Source organism: Hyperolius riggenbachi, chromosome 4, assembly GCF_040937935.1.
Source record: "Hyperolius riggenbachi isolate aHypRig1 chromosome 4, aHypRig1.pri, whole genome shotgun sequence".
In the NCBI taxonomy this organism is placed as follows: Eukaryota; Metazoa; Chordata; class Amphibia; order Anura; family Hyperoliidae; genus Hyperolius; species Hyperolius riggenbachi.
In genome coordinates this window covers 400,476,172-400,498,137 of record NC_090649.1, presented here as the reverse complement: position 1 = coordinate 400,498,137, position 21,966 = coordinate 400,476,172, and the positions used below count along the sequence as shown (strand labels likewise).

Genomic DNA, 21,966 nt, shown 5'->3' with positions numbered 1-21,966 from the left:
TATTGGATTCCTTATTCAGCATTGTATTACACAGGACGACACTTTCCCAAGTGTCGACAGCTCCATTCAGCACAATGCAATAAAATACAAGGAACCCAGGGGGATATAATTACAAACATCATGCTGGTAGGTGTGAGGATATAATTAATTAGCTGTGGGTATGCTTAAAGGCATACCCACAGGCACTGCTCGGAGTCCCTTTAAAAATGTACTGTGCAGTTTTGAACTGCATGATTAAAGAACCACTATTGCGAAAAATTCTATAATTTTAAATTCATACATATAAGATGTACATGTGTTCCAAAACACTTGCAGTGGGTAGTAAAATCTGACAGGTTTTGGACTAATCCATCTTCTCATGTAGGATTCTCAGTGTTTCCTTAATTTTCAAATTTTCAAAAGCACGTAACAACAGTTGCTCAGTTTAACTGCCAAGACAGTGTGCAAATGAGTAGTGAAGCAGGCTGGCGTCTTTGGAGTTTTTGGAGGTTTTTTTTTTTGGAAACAATAATTGAAATACTGAGATTTCCCTAGATCTGTCAGATTTTTACTACTTACTATAAGTGACAGTGACATAAAAAACAGTAATTCATAGTGCATTTTACACCGAAACAAATGTACATTATATATATATATATATATATATATATATATATATATATATATATATATATGTACCATATGTACTCGCATATAAGCCGACCCGCATATAAGCCGACCCCCCCAACGTTTACCTGAAAAACCAGGGGAAAATGATTGACCCCCATATAAGCCGGGGGTAGGAAATGCTGGATTGGTGCAGGCGCGTGATCCCCCCAGTGTGTCCCAGTATAGCTAGTATAGTGCCCAGTATGGGTAGGTAGTGCCTCAGTATAGCTAGTAAAGTGCTCAGTATAGCTAGTATAGTGCCACGTATAGTCAGTATAGTGCCCAGTATAGCTAGTATAGTGCCCAGTATAGCCAGTATAGTGCCCAGTATAGCCAGTATAGTGCCCAGTATAGTGCCCAGTATAGCCAGTATAGTGCCCAGTATAGCCAGTATAGTGCCCAGTACAGTGCCCAGTATAGCCAGTAAAGTGCCCAGTATAGCTAGTAAAGTGCCCAGTATAGCCAGTATAGTGCCCAGTATAGCTAGTATAGTGCCCAGTATAGCGCCCCCCTCCTCCTCCTCCCCCCATGGCCGCCGCTGCTATTACCTGCTTTAGGCAGCGGCCGCTTCCTAATCCGAGTTCCCCTCTTCATCATGCATATCGTAACTGCATCACAGCAGCGCGCCCAGCGCTGCTGCTGTAACGATGCAGGGGGCAGGAAAGAGCGCAGCTTCCTGTAATGGCGATGTATATCGCCGTTACCAGGGGAACCGCTCTTTCCTGCCCCCTGCATCGTCACAGCAGCAGCGCCGGGCGCGCTGCTGTGATACACTTACGGTACGCATGATGAAGAGGGGAACCCAGATTAGGAAGCGGCCGCTGCCTAAAGCAGGTAATAGCAGCGGTGGCCGCGGAGGGAGGGAGCGGGCGGGGGGGGGGGGGGCCCACCTCCCACGACTCGCATACAAGCCGACCCCCAACTTTTGGCCCCCTTTTTGGTGGTCAAAAATTCGGCTTGTATGCGAGTATATACGGTATATTTAATTTTACAATTTTTTTTTTTTGCAATAGTGGTCCTTTAAATCATACACAGACAGAAAATCAAGTTGTCACCCTACACAGGAATTCTAGTTAACCTCCCTGGCGGTAAGCCCGTGCTGAGCACGGGCTATGCCGCCGGGAGGCACCGCTCAGGCCCCGCTGGGCCGATTTGCATAATTTTTTTTTTTTGCTGCACGCAGCTAGCACTTTGCCGCCGCTACCCGCCGATCCACCGCACCGCAGCCACCCCCCCCCCAGACCCCGTGCGCTGCCTGGCCAATCAGTGCCAGGCAGCGCTGTGGGGTGGATCGGAGTCCCCCTTGACGTCACGACGTCGATGACGTCATCCCGCCCCATCGCCATGGCGACGGGGGAAGCCCTCCAGGAGGTCCCGTTCTTTGAACGGGATCTCCTGATCTCCTATCGCCGGAGCGGCTATCATGTAGCGAGACTTTGTCTCGCTACATGAAATAGAATTTTTTTTTTTTTTAAAACGCATTTGCTGCTCCCTGGCGGATTTTTAGCAAACCGCCAGGAGGGTTAAAGCAGATCATTACAAGCTTTTTAAAATGAAATGTTTTTAGGATACAGAAGTCATTTATGATATAGAAATGCTTCGTCTAGGTATGCCGGAAATACTGAATGTGACCTATGTGAGGTACAGCATTACACACTATGTAGGGCAGGGGACTCAACCTCGCGGCCCGCGGGTCATTTGCGGCCCTCGATACAATATTTTGTGACCCTCGCTGGCAAAAGCTTTCAAGTAATCCGCCGCATCCCCACCGCTAAACGAGGGCTACAGAGCCCCTAAATCACCCGGGGGGCAATCTGCCAGCATTTCCTGGAAGGGGCAGAGCTTTCAGCATTAGCTCTGCCCCTCCTGACGTTAATTGCCGCACGGATCGCTGCCTTTCCCCGCCTCTCTCTGTGAAGGAAGAGTGAGAGGGGCGGGCAGAGGCGGCGATGCGCCACGATTGTGAAATTCCTTATGCGGCCCCGCCTCATCCTGACTTTGCCTCCTGCGGCCCCCAGGTAAATTGAGTTTGAGACCCCTGATGTAGGAGCTTCATAAATACAAAGTATAATAATAATCATGTGGCCATTTGATTTATTGTATGGTTGGAGTTCAGCTGTCGTGTAAAATTTTAAATACATACATGTAAGATATCCTAGAATAAAATGCACTATGTAGAACGTTTTTTTTTTTAATTTTACTATGTCACTGTCTTTTATAAAAAGGTAGTACAAATCTGACTGGTTTTGGACTAGTCCATCTCCTCATGAAGAATGCTTAACCACTTGAGGACCATAGGCTTACATTCCCCTAGTGACTAAGATATGTTTTGCAATTTAGGCCACTGCACCTTTAAGGGCCCGCTGCAAGACCATACAACTCAGCACACAAATGATCCCCCCCTTTTCTGCCCACCAACAGAAGCCCACCAATAGAGCTTTCTGTTAGTAGGCTCTAAATGGTGGTGCAGTGTTTGTTTGTATTATTTATTTGTTTATTTTTTGAATAAATGTAGCTATTTGTTTAATTATTTTCTTTACCCACCCTCCAGTTAGTCAATAACAGAGATCAGCTGTCATAGGCTTTAGCCTATGACAGCGGATCGCTTCTCTGCCTCCCAGGGGGACAGCCGTGTCGCACGGCTGCCCCAGTACAGCGCTGACATAGATCGCAGCGCTGTACAGCGGCTTCACCATCTGCTCCTAGCGGCGATTGCCGAATGGGAGACTGATGGAGTGGAGTTCCGTCATTCAAGCGGAGATGCGTGCGATCTCCTGCAAAACACGCCCCCCAGGACCTGACGCCAATCGGCATTAAGCGGTCCTGGGGGAGCCACCATGCTCACGGCAATTGGCGTGACGGGTTCATTTAGAGCAGGGGTCTCAAACTCGCGGCCCGCGGGCCATTTGAGGCCCTCGATACAATATTTTGTGGCCCTCTCCGGCAAAAGCTTCCTTATAGTTTGCTTCAGTGGTCCCAAGTAATCCACCGCTAAACGATGGCTGCAGAGCCCCCAAATCGCCCAGGGGGCAATCCGCCGGCATTTCCTGGAAGGGGCAGAACTTTCAGCTTCAGCTCTGCCCCTCCTCACGTCAATCACCGCACGGATCGCCGCCTCTCTCCGCCCCTCTCTGTGAAGGAACAGTGAGAGGGGCGGCAGAGGCGGCGATGCGCCGCGATTGTGAAATTCCTTATGCGGCCCAGCCTCATCCTGACTTTGCCTCCTGCGGCCCCCCAGGTAAATTGAGTTTGAGATCCCTGATTTAGAGAATAAAGGACCCACGAGGTGAAAAAATACAGGTAAGTAAAACTACATTTCTTTTTTTGCCTGGTGAGTCCTTTAAGGTGTTCTTTGTTTTCAAAAGAACTCACTGAAAAGCATTTAGTCAGTCCAACCGTTAAATTAGTAGTGCAGTTTTCAACAGTACCTAATGATTGTCAATGAGAAAACACTGGAAAGCATAGGAAATTCACATTTATATTTGTGAAGGATACCATTTACTTACATTGGTTTGAAGTCATGAATTTGAATTCACATGCAGGAAACGCATGTGGTTTTGACAAGTGAGAAAACTGCTTTAAGGAAATAAGAATCTCCAACAGGAGATGGACTAGTCCAATCTCAGATTTGTCAGATTTGTACTACCTACTGTAAATGACAGCGAAATCAGAAAACGTATTTTATAGTACGTTTTACTTTAGGACAAATGTACATTTTATATGTATTTTAAATGTCACAGTTTTTCATGATAGTGGGCCTTTAAAGGGATACTTAAGCCTTGTAAAAAAAAAAAATCAGTTTTACTCACCTGGTGCTTCTACCAGCCCCCTGCAGCCATCCCGTGTCCTCGCAGTCACTTACAGATCCTCTTGTCCCCCACTGCCAGCTAGTTTCATTTCACCGACAGGCCTGGCCATGTGTAGTCTTCTTTGCATTCCTGTCCTCAATAGCGTCCTGCACCCGCGGACAGGAACGCGAAGGAGACACGTGGCCAGGCCTGCGCAGTGAGCCTGTCAGCTGAAAACAAAACTAGCTTGCAGCGGGGGACAGGAGAATCCGCAAGTGACTGCGAGGGCACGGGATGGCTGCAGGGGGCTGGTAGAAGCCCCAGGTGAGTAAAACTGATTATTTTTTTTTACAATTTATTTGTTAAGGTTCTTTTGTTGTCTGTGTCCCTGATGGGAAAATTTATCTTCGAATCCAAGAGTTGGGTATTGGTGAACTTCCTGTTTCCCTTCTGTGTTGTAGAGCCATGATATATTCTTATAGGAAATACAATAGGGCACCAGCAGCACTACCCTAGTATGAAGGAGAACAAAGAGAGAATGCACTCCAGAGTGGGAAAACAGGAAGTTCACCTCACAACAGTGATCTGGGGGAACTCTGTGACACAGACAGCAATGGAAACAGAGGCTCCAACCTGTTCCAGCTCTGTCCAAACATAAAACATATTTTGCTGGAGTTCGATATTCACTTCAGGCTGAGTAAAAAAGCTGAGGTAAAATTAAAGCAAAGCTTTTTATTGTTTGCAGGTGTAGCAGCATGGGAAATAGTAAGTAGCCCTATAAGATTGATATTGTTTTCTTGGGCCTTTTTGGAGCTTTCTAAATTTAATAAACCAACATTTCACCTCACCAATGCAGGCTACTTTTATTTATTTGGCTCAGCTGATTGACTCAGTGTCCTTTCACATAACCCAACAAGTGCAGGAGCTGATTTCCTGCATGCGTTTATGGCCTACAGCGTGACGTGGGGAAGTTGCGGTGGAACACTGATTAGCGGTGGTAGTTCTAATTTACCCGACGGGAAAACGCCATGGCTGGACGTTACGAAGCTCCTAGATGCGTTGTAGCGTAACGCTCTGGAATGCTTCATCTAATGTGAAAGTTAACATGAAAGTCAAATAGACTTTCATGTTACCTTTCTAATTGCAAACTAGGAGCGAACCGTCAAAACGCTCGGATCAGCTCCCTAAGCTAAGGGTTCGACTATAAAGTCCACCTCCATTCGCACCTGACAGGTACTTGGCCTGTGAACTGAAGCAGTGGCCAGTCCATGTGAACTGTGGGCCAGGAGGGGGTATAGCTGGTGTAGGAATGGTGTGCCATAGGCACTCAGAAAGGCAGTATTGATGGGAGTGGACATCACAGACGTGGGAGGGGTACTCATCCAGGCAATTTGCATTGTTTAAATGGAAATAAATATCAGCCTCCATATTACTCTTCAGGTTTGGTTTAAATGTCAACAGAGAATCTAAATTCCATGGGTACTTGACCTCTACACTTAGACTGGACAACGATACAAATTGTCTACTTTTTGGTGGACAAGAGAGATGTAAGGAGCCTTTAAGTGCTTTAACCTGCCACTTTCTGTTCAGATTTGCTATTAGGTCAATATATATTTATGTGTTTTGTGAACAAAACTAGCTTTCTAAGAATAGCTCACCTAAATCTCACTCCATATTTGCATTATAATTCCTTTAACACTGAAAAAATTGGAACATGCATATTCATGTTTTTAAATTTAAATATCAAACCTACATGCACAATGTTTTTATTAGAGGCAATAGAATTAGTACCTTTCAATGTAAGTAGCTGCCACGACGTCTGTGTGGGTAAGTAATTAAGAAAGCGCATGCAGAACTCTCATTAGTGAACTTGTCAATGGTATGTGTATTTGTGACGTGACAGCCACTGCAATCAGAGTAAATGTGATTGCATGGCAAAATGGTGCTTTTTATCTTGACAATTTAACAGCCGGCTGGGATTTCTACGGTGTAATTGGTCTTTTCATTCTGAATTTGTACTGTTACCTAAAACTGTCATGCAAAAGCAATTGTCCTTTCTAATGAAAATGCGATCACTGCTTTTATGTGTGACGAACAGTGACAAAGTACAGTTTTGATTCTTAAAACAGAAGGTAGCTGCATAAGGTCACTTCTCTTTCTTCAAAATAGGATACCCATAATGCATCAGCCTAGGACAGTGGGTGAAGCCATGAAAATCATTGGGTAATTAAGTCAGAAAATGCAGTCCTATAACCTTTAATCTTAATTATTAATCCAGTTTTCATTTAGGGAATTTGCCCATCACCAATGAAAAGATATGAATTTGAATGATTTCATTCATTATATAATGGTTGTTGGGGATCCTCATAACTTAGCTGGGTGGCCCCTTTTGTTGCTCCAACAAAACTCATTCACTTCTATACTTTGCACTAAAGAAGGCAAGTACAGTATGGGCCCTGTCACACCGGAGAGCGTTTTGTGGGTTTTTATGTGTTGAAAAAAACAAAAACCGCTTCCATTGACTTGCATTAAAATCATGGTAAAATTGTGGCAAAACAGCCACAATCTCGATTTTCACAGCAAATTTGCAACAATTTTACCGTGATTTTAATGCAAGTCAATGGGAGCCTTTTTTTTAAAACAGAAAATGACCCAAAAAACCCTCTCTGGCGTGTCTCCAGCCTATGTTGGGTTTATTATTCTGTATAATTAAGGATATAGGTTTCTAGAAAATGTTGGCTCTGGATACATTTACTCACAGAGGCAAAAACAAATGATTTACATGGCATCCTCAAGTGATCAAATATAGATGATGCATTTCAGATAAGGGATAGTTATTGTGTGCAGTTACCGCCTGTTTTAAAGTGAACCTTTATACTAATACTACTATGGGGATACTCCCTTCTTTTTCCTCGCGGCTGACGTTCCCCTCTGTGTATGAACACGGCTGCACTGCGCTGGTGCCAGTAGGGTTCCTGCCTGCGCAATAGCATAAAGCCGCTCATGCCTGGAGGAAAAAGCTGTGCACAAGCGGCTCCGTGCTACCGGCAGGCCGTACTTTGCGTCTGAGTAGTGCAGCGCACTCGTACATGGAGGGGAGTACCTACTTCAACAATATTGGTGATTATTTTCAGAGGGTCGTAGTGCAGGAACGGAGGGGTGTAATATCGGGAAACCCCCTGGACAATCCAGAGGCTTCCCTCTACATAAGTATCTAGATTTATTTTTTTTTACAGTTCAGATCCTCCAAAAGATGGCAAATCTGTTCTTTTCAGTATAAAGTTTTGTACAGGGCATTTAGGTCCTTTTAGTGCTCTACATGAAACACTGGTGCCTATTTAACCAAAAAACTAAAAAAAAGGTCAGAACCTGAATTTGATTATTTAACTCAGTGTAGATGATTGCTGAATTTCACAAACTTTTTAGAAACTTCAAGAGCCTACTTGGGTTCCCAGATTCACTTATCCATGGCTCACTGTGCTCCGCTATGGAGGTTTCAGCAAAAGGAATGTGACTTTTTAGGCCCATAAGAGGCATAAGTAGCTGTGATACAACCAGCCATTATCTGCTCACAACCAACATATCAGTTCTGAGTAGACTCATGCTTGTGTCTGGTGGGGATTGGTAGCCTTAACGCTATATCCTAAGGCCAAGCCCTGCAATCATGCTACTAAATTGCATGTTATTAATCACATGTGATCAGCAACAGATGGAACATTGGCCTGCCTATGGCGCCGGGCACACAGTAGCATGCAACTGTAATAAATCACTCACGACTACTGTAAGGCTCTAGTCATGTCCAGTTAATCAAAGTCACATGACCCTGTGTGTGCTACCTGTAAGAAACCCGATGTTCCATCTTCATGTGATTAATTCCAAGCAATTTCAGATGCACAATTCAGCTACCAGAAACTGAACTACCCCCCATGTCTTTTAGACCACAGCAAACAAAGGGAAGTTGCTTGTGGACTATTTTATTCTGATAATCCCACAGCAGGGAATTTCTAAAAGGCAAAACACTGTCTAATGTGACTATTTATAGCACGTCCATGGGAAGGCTTGTGCTAGAATACACTAGGTTTATTACTGAGACTTGATTGCATAATACAGGCCTTGTGTGCAATGAAAAAGCATCTGTACAATTATATAGTTATACATGACATTGGTATCAGTGGGAAGAAATCAGAGATGGAGACAGGGATGACTATGTAAAACCCCTCTTTGTAGCTGGTGACTAATGTATAGTAAGTAGCTATCTTCTCCAGTTAACCCTGATGGTTCTATAGCTACCTAACATACTTGGAGGTTTTATCATGAGTCAGGCCTGCTTAGAGAAAGATAAGAGAGTAATAACAAAGAGCTGGCTAGGCTGTACAGGAAGCGTTGCACAGAGTTCAGATGCTAAGCAAGAGGAGAGAGAGCAAGTTGTGAGAGTCGGGAATTACAAAAAGAAGACAAAGTTCATCCTTTGAGCTGTTTGATTTGTCTTATTTATACTCTCACACCTTTCATTCCTCCTCGTATCCAGATTGGTTCTTCCAGCACAAGGTAGAAATAGGACTCTTTGTCATACTCCTCTCTGTCAAGTATTCTAAGGGTTATGTACTTCCTGTGGGGACACAAGACAAAGGGAAATGGATGTTTTGCAGTCTCACACACATGCTTCAAAGTTCATCTAAAAGCTTGATGGTTATTATGAGGTTATGGAAAAAGGAAAATGCACATATCCATTCAAGAACATTGAGGGGCCCCACATTACATCAATGTACCGTTATCTAAATATATATATCACATAAAATAAACTGGATGTAGAATTGTCCAACAGAAAGCCGTACAGAGCCTGTATAATGAACATCAATTTGAAAGTCATCCGCTAAGGTTAAGTAAAGCTATCTGGATTGAACTAGAGCCCCTCGTTTCTGTACGTAAATGGATGTGTGCATTTGAGTCAATGGTTTGAACAAGCCATTCAAATTTGCTGAAGTCAGACATAGTACTGGTTAGGGCTCGGCATGACAGCAGATCCCCCACCTTTCTTCTCACTCATCTCCACCAGACGTGGCTCCCCAATCTCAAGGTAGAAGGTCTTGTTTTTCTCATATTCCTCATCATCAATAATTTTCACTGATATGGTTTTGCTGCAAGAAGAGAAGGAAAGATTGAAGAGAGGAAGCATAGAACGAAGCAGGAAGAACATTAGAGGCACACTTTGTACAGTAAGCAGAACAGGGGGAAGGCAGAAGGGTAGAAAGCAGGAAGTCGGGCAAAGGACACATGACCCAAGACAGGCAAAGAGAAGCACCAAATCAATTTCTATGTAAACCAGTGAACTGCTGCAAAACCCAGGCATTAATGTTATCAGTTTCAGTAACCTGAAATAAAATAGCGTATCATATGACATTACAATAAGGTTTCATTTTCACTCATCATTAGTAACTAAGATTACACCAATTCTTTGTAGATACAAATATCATGAAGCTATAACATTTAAGGTTAGTACATTTTCAATTGTCCAGTTATTGATTTGAAGTACGGTTGATGGCAGAGTTAGCCATAAAAGGATTCCAGCACTAAAGCCATGCTTTAGCAGTGCAGCAGCAATAAAATGGAGGCAGGATGCCTTATGTCAGTTAAAAGGAAACTAAAGTGAGAGGAATATGGAGACTGCCTGTTAAAGCATTCTGTTTCCACACATATTGCTGCTGCATTACTAAAGTCAAATGGCTTAAAGAGACACTGAACGAAAAAAAATATATGATATAATGAACTGGTAATGTAGTACAGATAATTACTAGAACATTAGTATCAAAAAAAATATTCTCCAATTTTTAAGTTATATTGTGTTTTTATAACATTGCATCATTCTCTATTATTTGCAGTTTACATACTACTCAGCATTCTAAATGACTTTAAAGAGCAGGGCAGTGAACTATTGACCTGTATTCTGCAGGAAAAAGAAGATACAGTGACTGACAGTTGAGATAACGAGCTTCAGAAGACAGAGCTCTCTGCGACTTTGAAAGTCGTGGAGCTCAATGGTTCTTTTGCATAGACAACAACTGGAGTGTCTTATTTCTTCCTGTACTGGAAACAATATTAGACTTAGGTCTTTGCTCCTAATGTTTTATTTCTTAACTGTACTAAACTTACAAATCATTATATCATATTTTTTTTTCGCTTCAGTGTCTCTTTAAGGGCATTGGTTCTTCAAAATATTAAGGATTACGGTAATAACTTTTACCATTTTATTACTATCAAGCCACAATGTATAGTAAACATGAAAACTGTGATAAACTTTTCTACACTACTTTGTACAAGGATATTACAGGCCAGTTAAATGCAATTAATTACAGTATGACAGTTAGCTTTAATTAAGTTAGGTAGCTTACAATCATGGAGATTTTTTCAGTGAACCTTTATTATAACAAAAAAAAAAAAAACATAAATGAAATATGTATTTTAGGTGGACTAATATAATACTACTCGTAAATCTTCAGTGCTTAAAGCCCACCTGACCTGAGGCCAAGCTACCTAAGGTAAACTCAGAGGTAGGTTCATGCTTGTTCCACATACCTCTCCTGTTTCTGCCCCTTTTAGGTTCCATTTATTTCAAACCTACTCTCATAACGCATGCAATCCTGTAGAATAAAATTGATAAAATAGTTTATACTAAGCTTTAACAGCACATGGATCCTGCCCACAAAAAGCATTTACTTATAGCTACTTATGTAGGTGTAGCAATCTGACAAACAATGAACCACAACGTCAGAGCTGAAAAGCTGTCTGATATCATGCAGAGAGAAAAATAAGCTTTAAAAATAAACCATGCAAATCTAAGTTTTAATATGCAGTACAAAACAACGGCATCAGACTTAGATCTTTAAAACATATCTCGACTTAAGTGTAGAGATAACCCTTTCAGGTACCAGGGAGAGAAGTCTTATTACTAGACTACATTTCATGTTAATAGGTAGGAGAGATGGAAGCCCTGTGGTCCACATGAAGGCCTGGGACAGGGAGCAGAGATCCCCCGTAAGCTCAAACTCCAGCCTTAGGCAGCCCTTTAGTTTGAATAGTGGCAAGGTATGCAGCTCAGTAGGTGTTAATCAGAGACCTGAGGATGCAAAGTGCATCACAGCTTGCTGCATATTGGACTGTGTAACCATAGACCATTCAGACGACCCATGCTCATGCCTGCCCAACACCAAAAACATGTAGAATTGGAAACATGAACGTTAGAACTGGGCTATGGTGAACTGGTCTGATAAATCACCTTCTCTATGGCCTCCAAAAATATGGGAAATACTGGAAAACAAGTCCAATCCATGGAGAAACCACCTAGCAATTTGCAGGACATTAATGAAAATCTGCTAATGGCGTATGTATGGCCGGCGGCATTAAATACTATTCCCCCTCTGAGTTGTAGCAATTGTAATTTGGGGTCTGGCGATCACCGTATCCCCAAATTACCCTTGTGTGGGGTGCGTAGCATAGCAATCATGCTATATTGGAGCCAAGCATTGAAATGACCTGCTTTGTGATAACGTTATGGATGCAGATAGCAAACACCTTCTGAGGTCTTGTGGAGTCCACACTTCGGCTGGGCAGAGGTTTTTTGGTGGTACAAGTGGGACATATACAAAATCAAGCAGGTGATCAGTGTATGTGCTATTCATTAATGAAAATGGAGTAACGCTGTAGGTGACAGAAAATAACTTATAGACACATACTGTGAAAAGCCTAGTGCCAAATTCATCAAGAAGCAAAACACCAAATTTGGTAGCCCACTGTTTTCCATGCGTTCTGCTGGCATTTTGCTTAGCAGCAGGAGGAAGGAAGACATCCCACCTGGGAGATGTTAAAGAGAGAAAGGGAACCGGCAGCCATCCCCCGGATAAGGCATAAAGCTGGCAACTGACAGAATTAAACAAGCTCATTATTTTGTTATTGCCCATTGTATTTGAAACATGTGCACCAAGCAATACAATGCCAGCCAATAAACAGGCTGCCACACTGTCATTGCAAAGTTGGTCAGAAGACATTGGCCTATCCTGCGTTCCATTGGTACTGAAATTCCAGCCTTTAGACAGGTCCCCATGATAGCTTATAAGAGGGCACGTTCTATCCGGGATCATTTAATTAAAGCAGACATTGGACCCACAAGAGCTAGCACTCAGAGACTATTGGCTCCCCAACGGAAAGGCACCTTCCCTTGTTTGCATTGCTCATGTTGCCAGCTAGTCCTGAAGGGGAGGAGTATTAATCACCCTATGAAGGGGTTCCCTATTAAATTTTCTCACTATGCCACATGCGACACCAATTTTGTGGTATATGGCCTTAAGTGCCCATGTGGCAAGATGTATGTTGGGGAAACCACGAGGGCAGTGAAGGAACGCATTACTGAACACAAGTCTCGAATTAATGTAGCCATTAAACGGGGTTTGGACCCCTCTCAAATCGATTCTCCAGTGGCCCAGCACTTTGTGGAAATGGGCCACTCAGCGAATCAGTTGAGATTTTGTGTATTGGACATAGTCCACCCTCTCAGGCGAGGTGGCAACAGAGAATCCACTTTATTGCATAAGGAAGCTTGGTGGATAAAGTTCTTGCAAACATTACATCCTACTGGCCTAAATATTGATTATAGACCTCAATAAGTGGTCACTGAACATCTTTTGGAGTTTTTCTCTATCATTTTCTATATGTATGTTTAGGTAGTTGCCTTCTTTATGTTTGTGCTCATATCTTCTCTTTTCTTTTCTTTCCTTTTAGGTTTTTGGATTATTGATGTGGGATTATACTTGCACGAACCAATAGGCTGGATTTTGGTAAAAAAAAAAAAATTTTCTTTGGGTCCTTAACGTGCAGTGCCTGCCGGTGTCTCTAATATCTGTGAAGCTTTTAGTGGGGTTGAACTACACAGCTTATGGGGTTTAGAGGTGTTTCTATTAATATGCTAATGACCCTCTTCATTTGTCCCTTCATTGATACCCCTGTTATCTTACTATAGGGGGTACTTATATATTTTTTGGTGATATACCCTGGACCTGCCTATATTTTTAGATTGAGGAAACTGGCATGATTTTTCTGGGGTCTAATTTTAGTTTATTAGATCAATTTCACTGTATTTCCGCTCATTATTATTGGATATAATGTGGGGTCTTTAGATTTTGCATTCCACTGTAAAGCGTTCTCCATTTCTGCCTCCACTCAGCCCGTTGTGTTTGGCATTTCCGCCCCCTGGCTGTGTGAGTGTTTTCCCTACTTTGCGCTTCACCACAGACTGCAATTTAGTTCCGTATTCATTTAACCTGATTGTCATGGCACTTCCGCCTGTGTGCAGCCCTTATACCACGCCCCTGTCTTGTGCTATAGGCAGACTGGCGTTTCCGTATTAAGGAGGAAGTCAGGGTAATAGTTATCGCCCATTTGCCTGCTTCCCATTGGCGCAGCATTGCGACTGCGCATTTAGGTTCAGATCGGTGCGTCCCGGCAGGTTTGTGCTGGTACGCACAGTTGGAAGAGAAGGATGTTGATTGGCCATAGGTTTGCACATGCGCGCTGACCAGTGCAGGACGCCTAGTGCGTATATTTAAACAGGGATGAGCGCCATTATAGCCAGGGTTTCCAGCCTAGCAGCGCTTCTTTACAACGCCGTGGAACAGTAAGTATTACTACACTTTCTGGGCATGTTTAATCCCATGAAAAGCGAGATATGTGTTCTAGTTGCAGTACTGCACAATTAACTCTGTGGATGTATATTTTATATTTTATCTAATATTATACTATGGAGAGCTTTTCTTGCCAAGGGATTTGTACTCCTAGGCTGATGTACTTAGGTTTATATTTATATTTAGAGGGGGACACTGGGGGCACTGTATGTTGGGGTATCTGTATTTTATTTTCTTTACACATGCATTTATTTCTGCATTTTTACAGTTCCCTGTGTGCATCCACTTGGTTTGGATGCCGGTGTCTAATTTTTCCATTTTTCTGGCCTGGTGTTGATCCTCTGTGCTATACAGGTTTGTGCGAGTGTATTCTACATTTACATCCAAAATATGTGGATTTGGTATATCCTGTATTTTACTTTGCACCTTTTCAGTGGATTCCTGGTGTCTTGAATTATTCTAATTTTCTCGATCTTGGGTGTCTTTTGGGGACTTTTAGTGACTAGCAGTTCTGTATGGACTGATATTTACTAGTCCTGGGTACAGACCTGCTGTGGATCTTCTTTCTTTTCTGCCTATTTGTGGATTTTTTGGCATTTTGAATTATTTTAACCCTCTGTATTAGAATGGTGTGTGATCTTTAGCGGTTTTCCTCTTCTTTATCCTATGATATGAGCCCTATTATCATTGAATAGTTTGGTGTCTATATTCTATTTCTCTTCCTGGTGTGCAATTCCAGAATTTATTCTGTATCGGGTGGATTGCACACCGGAAATCACAATGGTGGAGCTTTTCTTCCCTGCCTTTTGCTCTGTTTTTGAGCTGATTGTTTCTTGAGTTTTGTTGTTAATATTTGTTTTTATTGTTTGTATTTTTAGAAACTTGTATTGCGGCCTGATGAAGGGCAAGCTTATGATATAAGGAGCCCGAAACGAACATGTGTCGTTGCCTATAAGATACAAAAAAACCTCCTTCAAAAATTAAATCAAGCCAGAATACAATACTCACTTATCGGCTTCAATCTTCTATGCCTCATGGCAATGATTTAACCATATGAAGACCTTTGATATGTGTGGAATTGAAAAAGCTTTTAAACTTTTGCGGATTTTTTGATGTTTTGTACTAATAAAGTTTTTCTATAAAGTTTTTGCCAAACTGCACTTCACCTCTGTGTTTTTTCTAAAAAGTCCTTTACTATAAATTATCCAGGTCACTGAGGGCAGGGTGGATTGCCCTCAAAAGGACTTGTGTTTTGATCCTTCACTCTTTAACAAAAAGGATATTACCCAATTTTATATATATCTACACTGTCATTGAAAGCAGAGAGACAGTAGGGGTGAAGAGACGTTCAGCTCTGATTTTAATCCAGTACTTTACACAGCAGCTGTGAACCATCCCCACAGATTGTGTTCCCATAACCTCACCAGGCTGAATGTGCAATCACTCTGTTATGATGCTTTCAGACTGACTGCTCCGTGTTTGCCATTTTCATCATGCTTCAATCAAGGCACTTGCTAAGCAAATTCATGAGAGCGTTCATTGAAGAAATTGCAGTGCAAGGAAGTCTTCGGCGAGCCTCATTTATCTGACATTACGCTCAGCAGGCTGCACTTGTTTCAGAATTAGTCTAATTCTACAATTTCCAATTTCTTTAGCACCCAGCAAGTAGGCTTCACTTGTGAACTTTAATGGAAATATTTCATTATGAAAAAGGGAAAAAAAAAGAACTGCTGTACTGCTTTCCGCTGTCACTCGAGGCTCTGGCTTGGCCCTGGCAGATGTCCTCTGACTTCCGCTATCACTTCTATATACATTGCTGTGTTCCCAGGATTCCTGTAATCAGCACTGATTACTACTAGCAAGTTCATCAGTTCAAATTCAGTCTGTTCCCTTATAGTAAACATGCCTGTGATGCCTGTAAGTAAAAATCTGAAGTTTTTCAATGGTTGCTAAATTTACTAAAAATAAACCTATATTTATACTGAGCTATAGCCTGAAACACCCGTCTATAAATTATTATTTACTCTATATACTTCTAGACAGGCCCATATTTTCATCACAGGAGCTATTGGCACAGATGTTCTTGCACACTACCCTTCGCGAACCTACAAACCCCCGCCGAACCACACCAAAAATGTGCTGGCTGGCCCAGCTGTCACTTCTGCCTTATTCCTTTTGCCTGGTGTAGATAGACACAGGTACCTAACACTAGGCAGTTAGAGGTGCCCACAACTGAAGGAAGATCTCATCAGTGGAATGCTGAAAGCTGGGTGAGCAACCTCTCATTTATAGTCCACTTGGGACTCTTCATAAAAAAGGAAGGAAACACTTGAGGAGGAGAGTCACCTTTCCATCATTAGGCACCTGTAAGCCTAAGCCTACTGTGCCTTATGGTAAAAATCAGAAAGAAGAAGGTGTGGGCTATGGAACTCCCCTGGGTGCGATCAGGTCTAGTAATCCAACAAGTCGCTGCTCAGGCTGCTCCAGGAGAAGTCCACTAGAATAAAAACACACACAAAAAAACAGGGTGCTTATGGTAAAAAACGTCCCTGCCTCTGTGATTTAATATAAAAATACCAACTTCACTGGAGAAAGTGATTTAATATACAAATACCAACTTCACTGGTGAAAGTCAAGTCTATCCTGGCTCTCTTCCTCTTCCTGTGACACTATATTGGCCTATCATAGAGCTGGGTAGCTTTACCAGCAAACATAGAGTCTCAGGAAAAGTGAGGCAAATTGTCATTCAGACAATGTCCATATTCTCCTATGGCTCAGTTCCCACTGTTTTCATATTTTTTTTTTACAATGCACTGTTATGGAAAAGATGTACACTGACGCATACTAACGCGTACTAACGCATACCAACCAAGTGTAAGAAGGCTCTAAGGGTGCGTACACATGCCCAACTGATGTCGCCCATCGGGGATCAGGAGCTGATCCCTTTGGGTGACATCGCTGAGCTGCACACATGCATGTCAGCTGTGTAGCTGACACCACACTGTGTTGCTATGCGAAGGGACGACAGACTGACGACGAGCGGCGCATGCGTGATGTCACACAGAAAGAAGAGGAACAGCATGAACAATGGGATCAGCGTGGCTGGGGTTGGGTAGATCCTTCCGGTGGATCGCTAGCGAGTTGGGGGTTGTCGGGTGCTGTACATACGCCTGTTTGTCGGCTGAGGCGGTCGTTATTGGCAGCCTCAGCTGACGTAAGTCAAGCTGTACAAGGCTTAACTTGAACCCATTTGTAGCACTTAACTCTAATTTCCCTTCCAACCTATACCCCCTACTCTCTTCTAACCTCCCCCCCCCTCCATCATTAACCTCTTCCTGAAGCCTTACTCTAACTATTTTTCTTATTGTTAACCCCTTCCTGAGGTCTAACACTAACTCGTACACCAGCGTTATCTCCTTTCTGATGCCTAACTTTATAACCCCAACAACCACAACTAATCTCCCCTACCAATCCTCTAAACCTAATGCTTATCATACTCCCAGCATTCTGTAGACTTTGCACCAGTGCAGAGGTTGGAGCATGATCATATAAACAGTAAGTATGGGGCTAGGATAGATGAGACTGCTGACTGACTATACCACCAGGACGTTCAGCAGGAGAGGGATCTTTTAGAAAATATTTTGGCTGGTCTATAAGGCCTCCTGCAGTGCAGCTTTACCTGTGGTTTAACGCGCAGAAGGTCACTTCATGGTTACTTTAAATGACCAGGCCACGAGCCAGTATACCATCCATTTCCACAGGTAATCTTCCCAGAATTGTCTATTTCCCACTTCATGAAGTTTGAACAGTATGACGGTCACCAAGCCAAGCAGCTCCAACCAGAGTCTACTATCAATAACTTCAACTACCTTGCTACAGTTCATGAAGGAATGTTTTTAAAACAATATTCTTAGCTGCGGAAGCCACCTCTGACTCAGAAAGAGGTCATTCTCTGCCAACTAATCCATTAAATGGCACATTTTGAGCAAACTCTGGAGCCTGTCTCTACTACTGTTTACTATTCTTGCTACTCCTGTTGTTCGTTTTGCCAATGAAACTTGACAGAGGTTACTATTTGCATTCCATTATCCCAAAGATAATCCTTTTCCAGGCCAGACTTTGCAGAAATCTCTCTCTCTCTCTCTCTCTCTCTATATATATATATATATATGCATATACGGTATAACACTCCCTGAGGCTTCTCTAACTTGTCCTTCATGCTTCAAACAAACTCATCTGCATTCTGGTCAACCACTCTCTAACCGCATTCTAGGTTGGCAAACAAAGAGCGGATGGCTGTTATGAATATGTAAGGTGACTGCCATTATTTACCTCAGCGACTAATTTAATGAATACAAATAGGACAGCAGGTAAAAAAGTAAGTGGCATTTGTCAGAGGAGCAGGCAATGGGGCTTTCAGGGAATTCATAAGCAATAATAGCCGAGGCTGGAGTGAATAAAAGAGCAGATCTTGGCACGGGCCCCCAGCAGCTGATGAAGGTTAGCAGAACAGTACATCATCTCCAAACCATTAGCAGCAAAATCAATGAAATCTCTAGCAATATGTATTACTCTGTTTACTGATTTCATTCCGTGGGCATGTGAAGGGCTATTCTTGGCTAGCGTAATTAGACAAAATATCTCAATCAATCCCAAGCAACAGCAGGCACTCTGTCACACGCTATATGACAAAGCAAACTCACATAAACAAATTAGAGTTCATATTTTTAGACCGTAACATATTTTCCATTTATAAAGAAGATAAATAGTGGATCCACCAAGTGGCCAGAACGCTGGAACTAAAACGGGAGGTCTCATTTGTTAACATGCTCCTTGCGATGAGTTCTTTGTCTCATCCTGGGTGAGAATTTAATTATAAGGGGGCAGAATATTAGTAAACAGTTCAGACAAGAGGCTGCTGATGATTTGCAGTCAAGTCATACATCGAAAGGTCATATGGGAATTAGTGCGCAATGAATGCACATTTTTAAGTGTATCCGTCGCATTTGTCATGTGTCTGCTTTATAAGGTGCTTTGTGCGCTGGACTATTATATAGAGCTGGTCTCTTTGCTTATTGTGATACATTAAGAGTGATAGGATACGTGGGAATACAAAGATACCCCCGATGAGGGTACGCCTATACTAGATGAAGGATCCCATTCAGAATGCTGTCTGATCTAATCATTTGGGTCACAGCACTAGCTAAGAGCGGGCCATTAAACATTGAGGTGGGGCCATGACTTGGTCGCAGTGTTCAATTTTGGCCCACTTTGTATTTGACTTTGACACCCCTTGCCTAGAGTATAGGACGTAGCCTGAATAGAAATGGAAGGGCATGCAGATGGTTTGTAACCACACTGGAGGACTTTTCCCATAGTGAAGGGTAGGACTTTGCCTGGACTGAAAAGCTAGACTCTGCAGAGGTTTTGTAGCTACAGTGTAGGACTTTTCCAGGAGAGAATTTTAGGACTGAAAAGGAAGTGTCTGCGAAAGCCATGAGCATAAAGATAGGGAACCTGAAGTATGTATCATTTTTTTTAATTATTAGGTGCTTCAAAGAGAAGACACGATAAAGAAGGAAGAAGCAATATTTTACAAAGACCTGTCCATGCAAGTTGCCAGCTGCTAACCCTTCACTAAATCAATCGAGATAAAGTATCTTCTATACTTTATTCATTACTACAACCCAATTACACCTACCTGCTGGATCTTGTAACACCTTCCTTTTAGAATGTAAGCTCAAACAGCTTGCTCATTTAATGTGTCAGACTTCGTATTTGCCATTTACAGAAGTTTGTTATTTGTGCCCCTCCCCTATTATACCACTGCATATTTTGTTGGTACTTTAAAAATATAAAGATAATAACAATTTTCCCTGCATTTTTCTTTCAGCTTTTATTGCTGCCAAAGTTGTTCAGTAAAAAGCCATATTTCAATCTTTTTACTGACATTTTGTGATGGAACATCAAAGGTACTGGTCACCAAAGGTCATACAAGAGATAAGCTTCCACATGACACAAAACTGCTTAGGGGAAGATGGGAAAATGTCAAATCTGTTCCCAGCTTGATATTTCTAAGAATATTTTGAATATAGGCTGTCAGTGTACATATTTACCATTGGAAAATACATCAGTGACAGCATTAATGCTAAGAGTTGGAACACGTTCTTACTGTTTGAGGATTGTTTTACCCTAAAGGAGGGCTGGTCAGCTGATCAAATAATGCATTACAAGGTCAAATTAGAGATACTAACTAAAGAAAAAAAGAACATTTTTTTCAAGCAAGTGCCACAAAGACAAACTGTTGGGGATGGTGAAACATGGAATAAGTTCAAAGATCGTATTCCCCCTTATTCCTTTAGATTGTAAGATCACAAGGACAGGGCTCTCTCACCCTTTTGTGTCTTGGAATTTGTTATATATTTTATTCATCGTGTTACTTTTGTCACTGTAATCACCAATTCTGTATTTTGTATTACTTCTGCATGTTGTTACCAATTCTGTATTCTGTATATTGGTGTACACCATTGCCTGTATTATTATGTACCCCATGTTTGTTTGTTTCTTACTTTTTTGTACAAGGCCACTGAATATGTTGGTGCTTTATAAATTAATAATAATTATAATACTACTACTACTACTACTACTAATAATAAAAACAGAAAAATACTGCATTCCTTTCTATGACTTACATAGAAGAATACTGTGATCAATTTATCCATTTAAAGATAATTGAAGTATTAGTCAAATTAAGGGTTTATCTGGAAACATGAATATAATATGTTTCATAAACTATCATTCATAAACTATGGGCTTTGCAAATTATATGGTTGAAAGATACCGGGAAAGCCAACAGGCAACAGGTTGTAAAGCTAAATGGAAGGGGAAATTATTTTACTTATGATTCTTTTACAGAAGTGAAACACAAAATTCACCAGACAGCACATGATAAACGCTATCCTTGCTACATGATAAAAGATATACCATGTTATATGATAAAAATAATACCATGTTTGAAGTGGTACTGAAGTAACAAGGTCTATGCTGGACCTCTTGATAAGTTCATGCCACAATCTCTGATAAACTTAAATGGCAGATAGCATGTCTTCTGTTTAGTTCAACCAGTTTTATTAGGAAATCACTCAATGGGTATTGTCCAATTTCTGCTTGTATATTCTACATGAGCCATGTTGGAGGCAAGAACCAGGGTGTCCTCAGATGATCATTATTGTCCTTCATTGAAATGAAATGCTACCTGGGATACTCTCCTACTTCCCTCCACCTCCTACACCTTTGGCATGTGTAGTCCCTCCAAACATACATATTCACGGGAAGATGTTTTGTGTTTGGATGCTACCATTGATTCTAATTGGTTGGCTTTAGCTTAAAGGAGCACTGTCACCCGATATTTAAAAAATGTAAAATTCAAGTGTACACTTACTTAGAAAGTACATTTCTCCTAGAGGAAAATGGACTCGAAATTACTTTTCTCCTATGTTGCTGTTGTTTACAGTAGGCAGCCGCCGGAGAGATAAGTAGAGAGTGCACTTCTCTTGCGTCAGACTGGCCTCGACTGGAGGAAGTTACGGGACCCGGTACCAGCGATACAGAAGACTGAGGATAGCGGCGTGGGATCGATCCATGCGCATGGGGCTGGAGGAAGCTCCAGGTATGTATAAAACGTTTATTTTTTTTAGTCTTTGGTTTCCTTTAAAGAGAATGATTTATCAAAAGTGGAGCAAGTCAAGGTGATGCGGTTGTTTGATAAAGTAGGAAAAGGAGTTGCACAGGTTAAATTAGTAGTCGGCAATGGAATCCCCATACATTGCTTTCCTACCCCCTTCTGCTGCCAGCCAAAG

The 21,966-nt window shown here is 42.0% G+C and overlaps 1 protein-coding gene across 12 annotated transcripts in view; it reads right to left on the bottom strand.

Annotated features, from left to right (window-relative positions):
- Positions 1 to 21,966, bottom strand: part of SLC8A1 (solute carrier family 8 member A1) — a 776,612-nt gene that overhangs the window by 253,505 nt on the left and 501,141 nt on the right. For 8 of the 12 annotated variants that reach the window (XM_068232265.1, XM_068232264.1, XM_068232266.1 and 5 more), the window contains one exon: positions 9,468 to 9,574. In XM_068232265.1, coding sequence (XP_068088366.1) covers positions 9,468 to 9,574 — 107 coding nt within the window. Of the gene's footprint in view, positions 1 to 8,941; positions 9,046 to 9,467; positions 9,575 to 21,966 lie in introns of all 12 variants that reach the window. The other 4 variants (XM_068232267.1, XM_068232271.1, XM_068232269.1 and 1 more) reach the window with 1 other exon arrangement.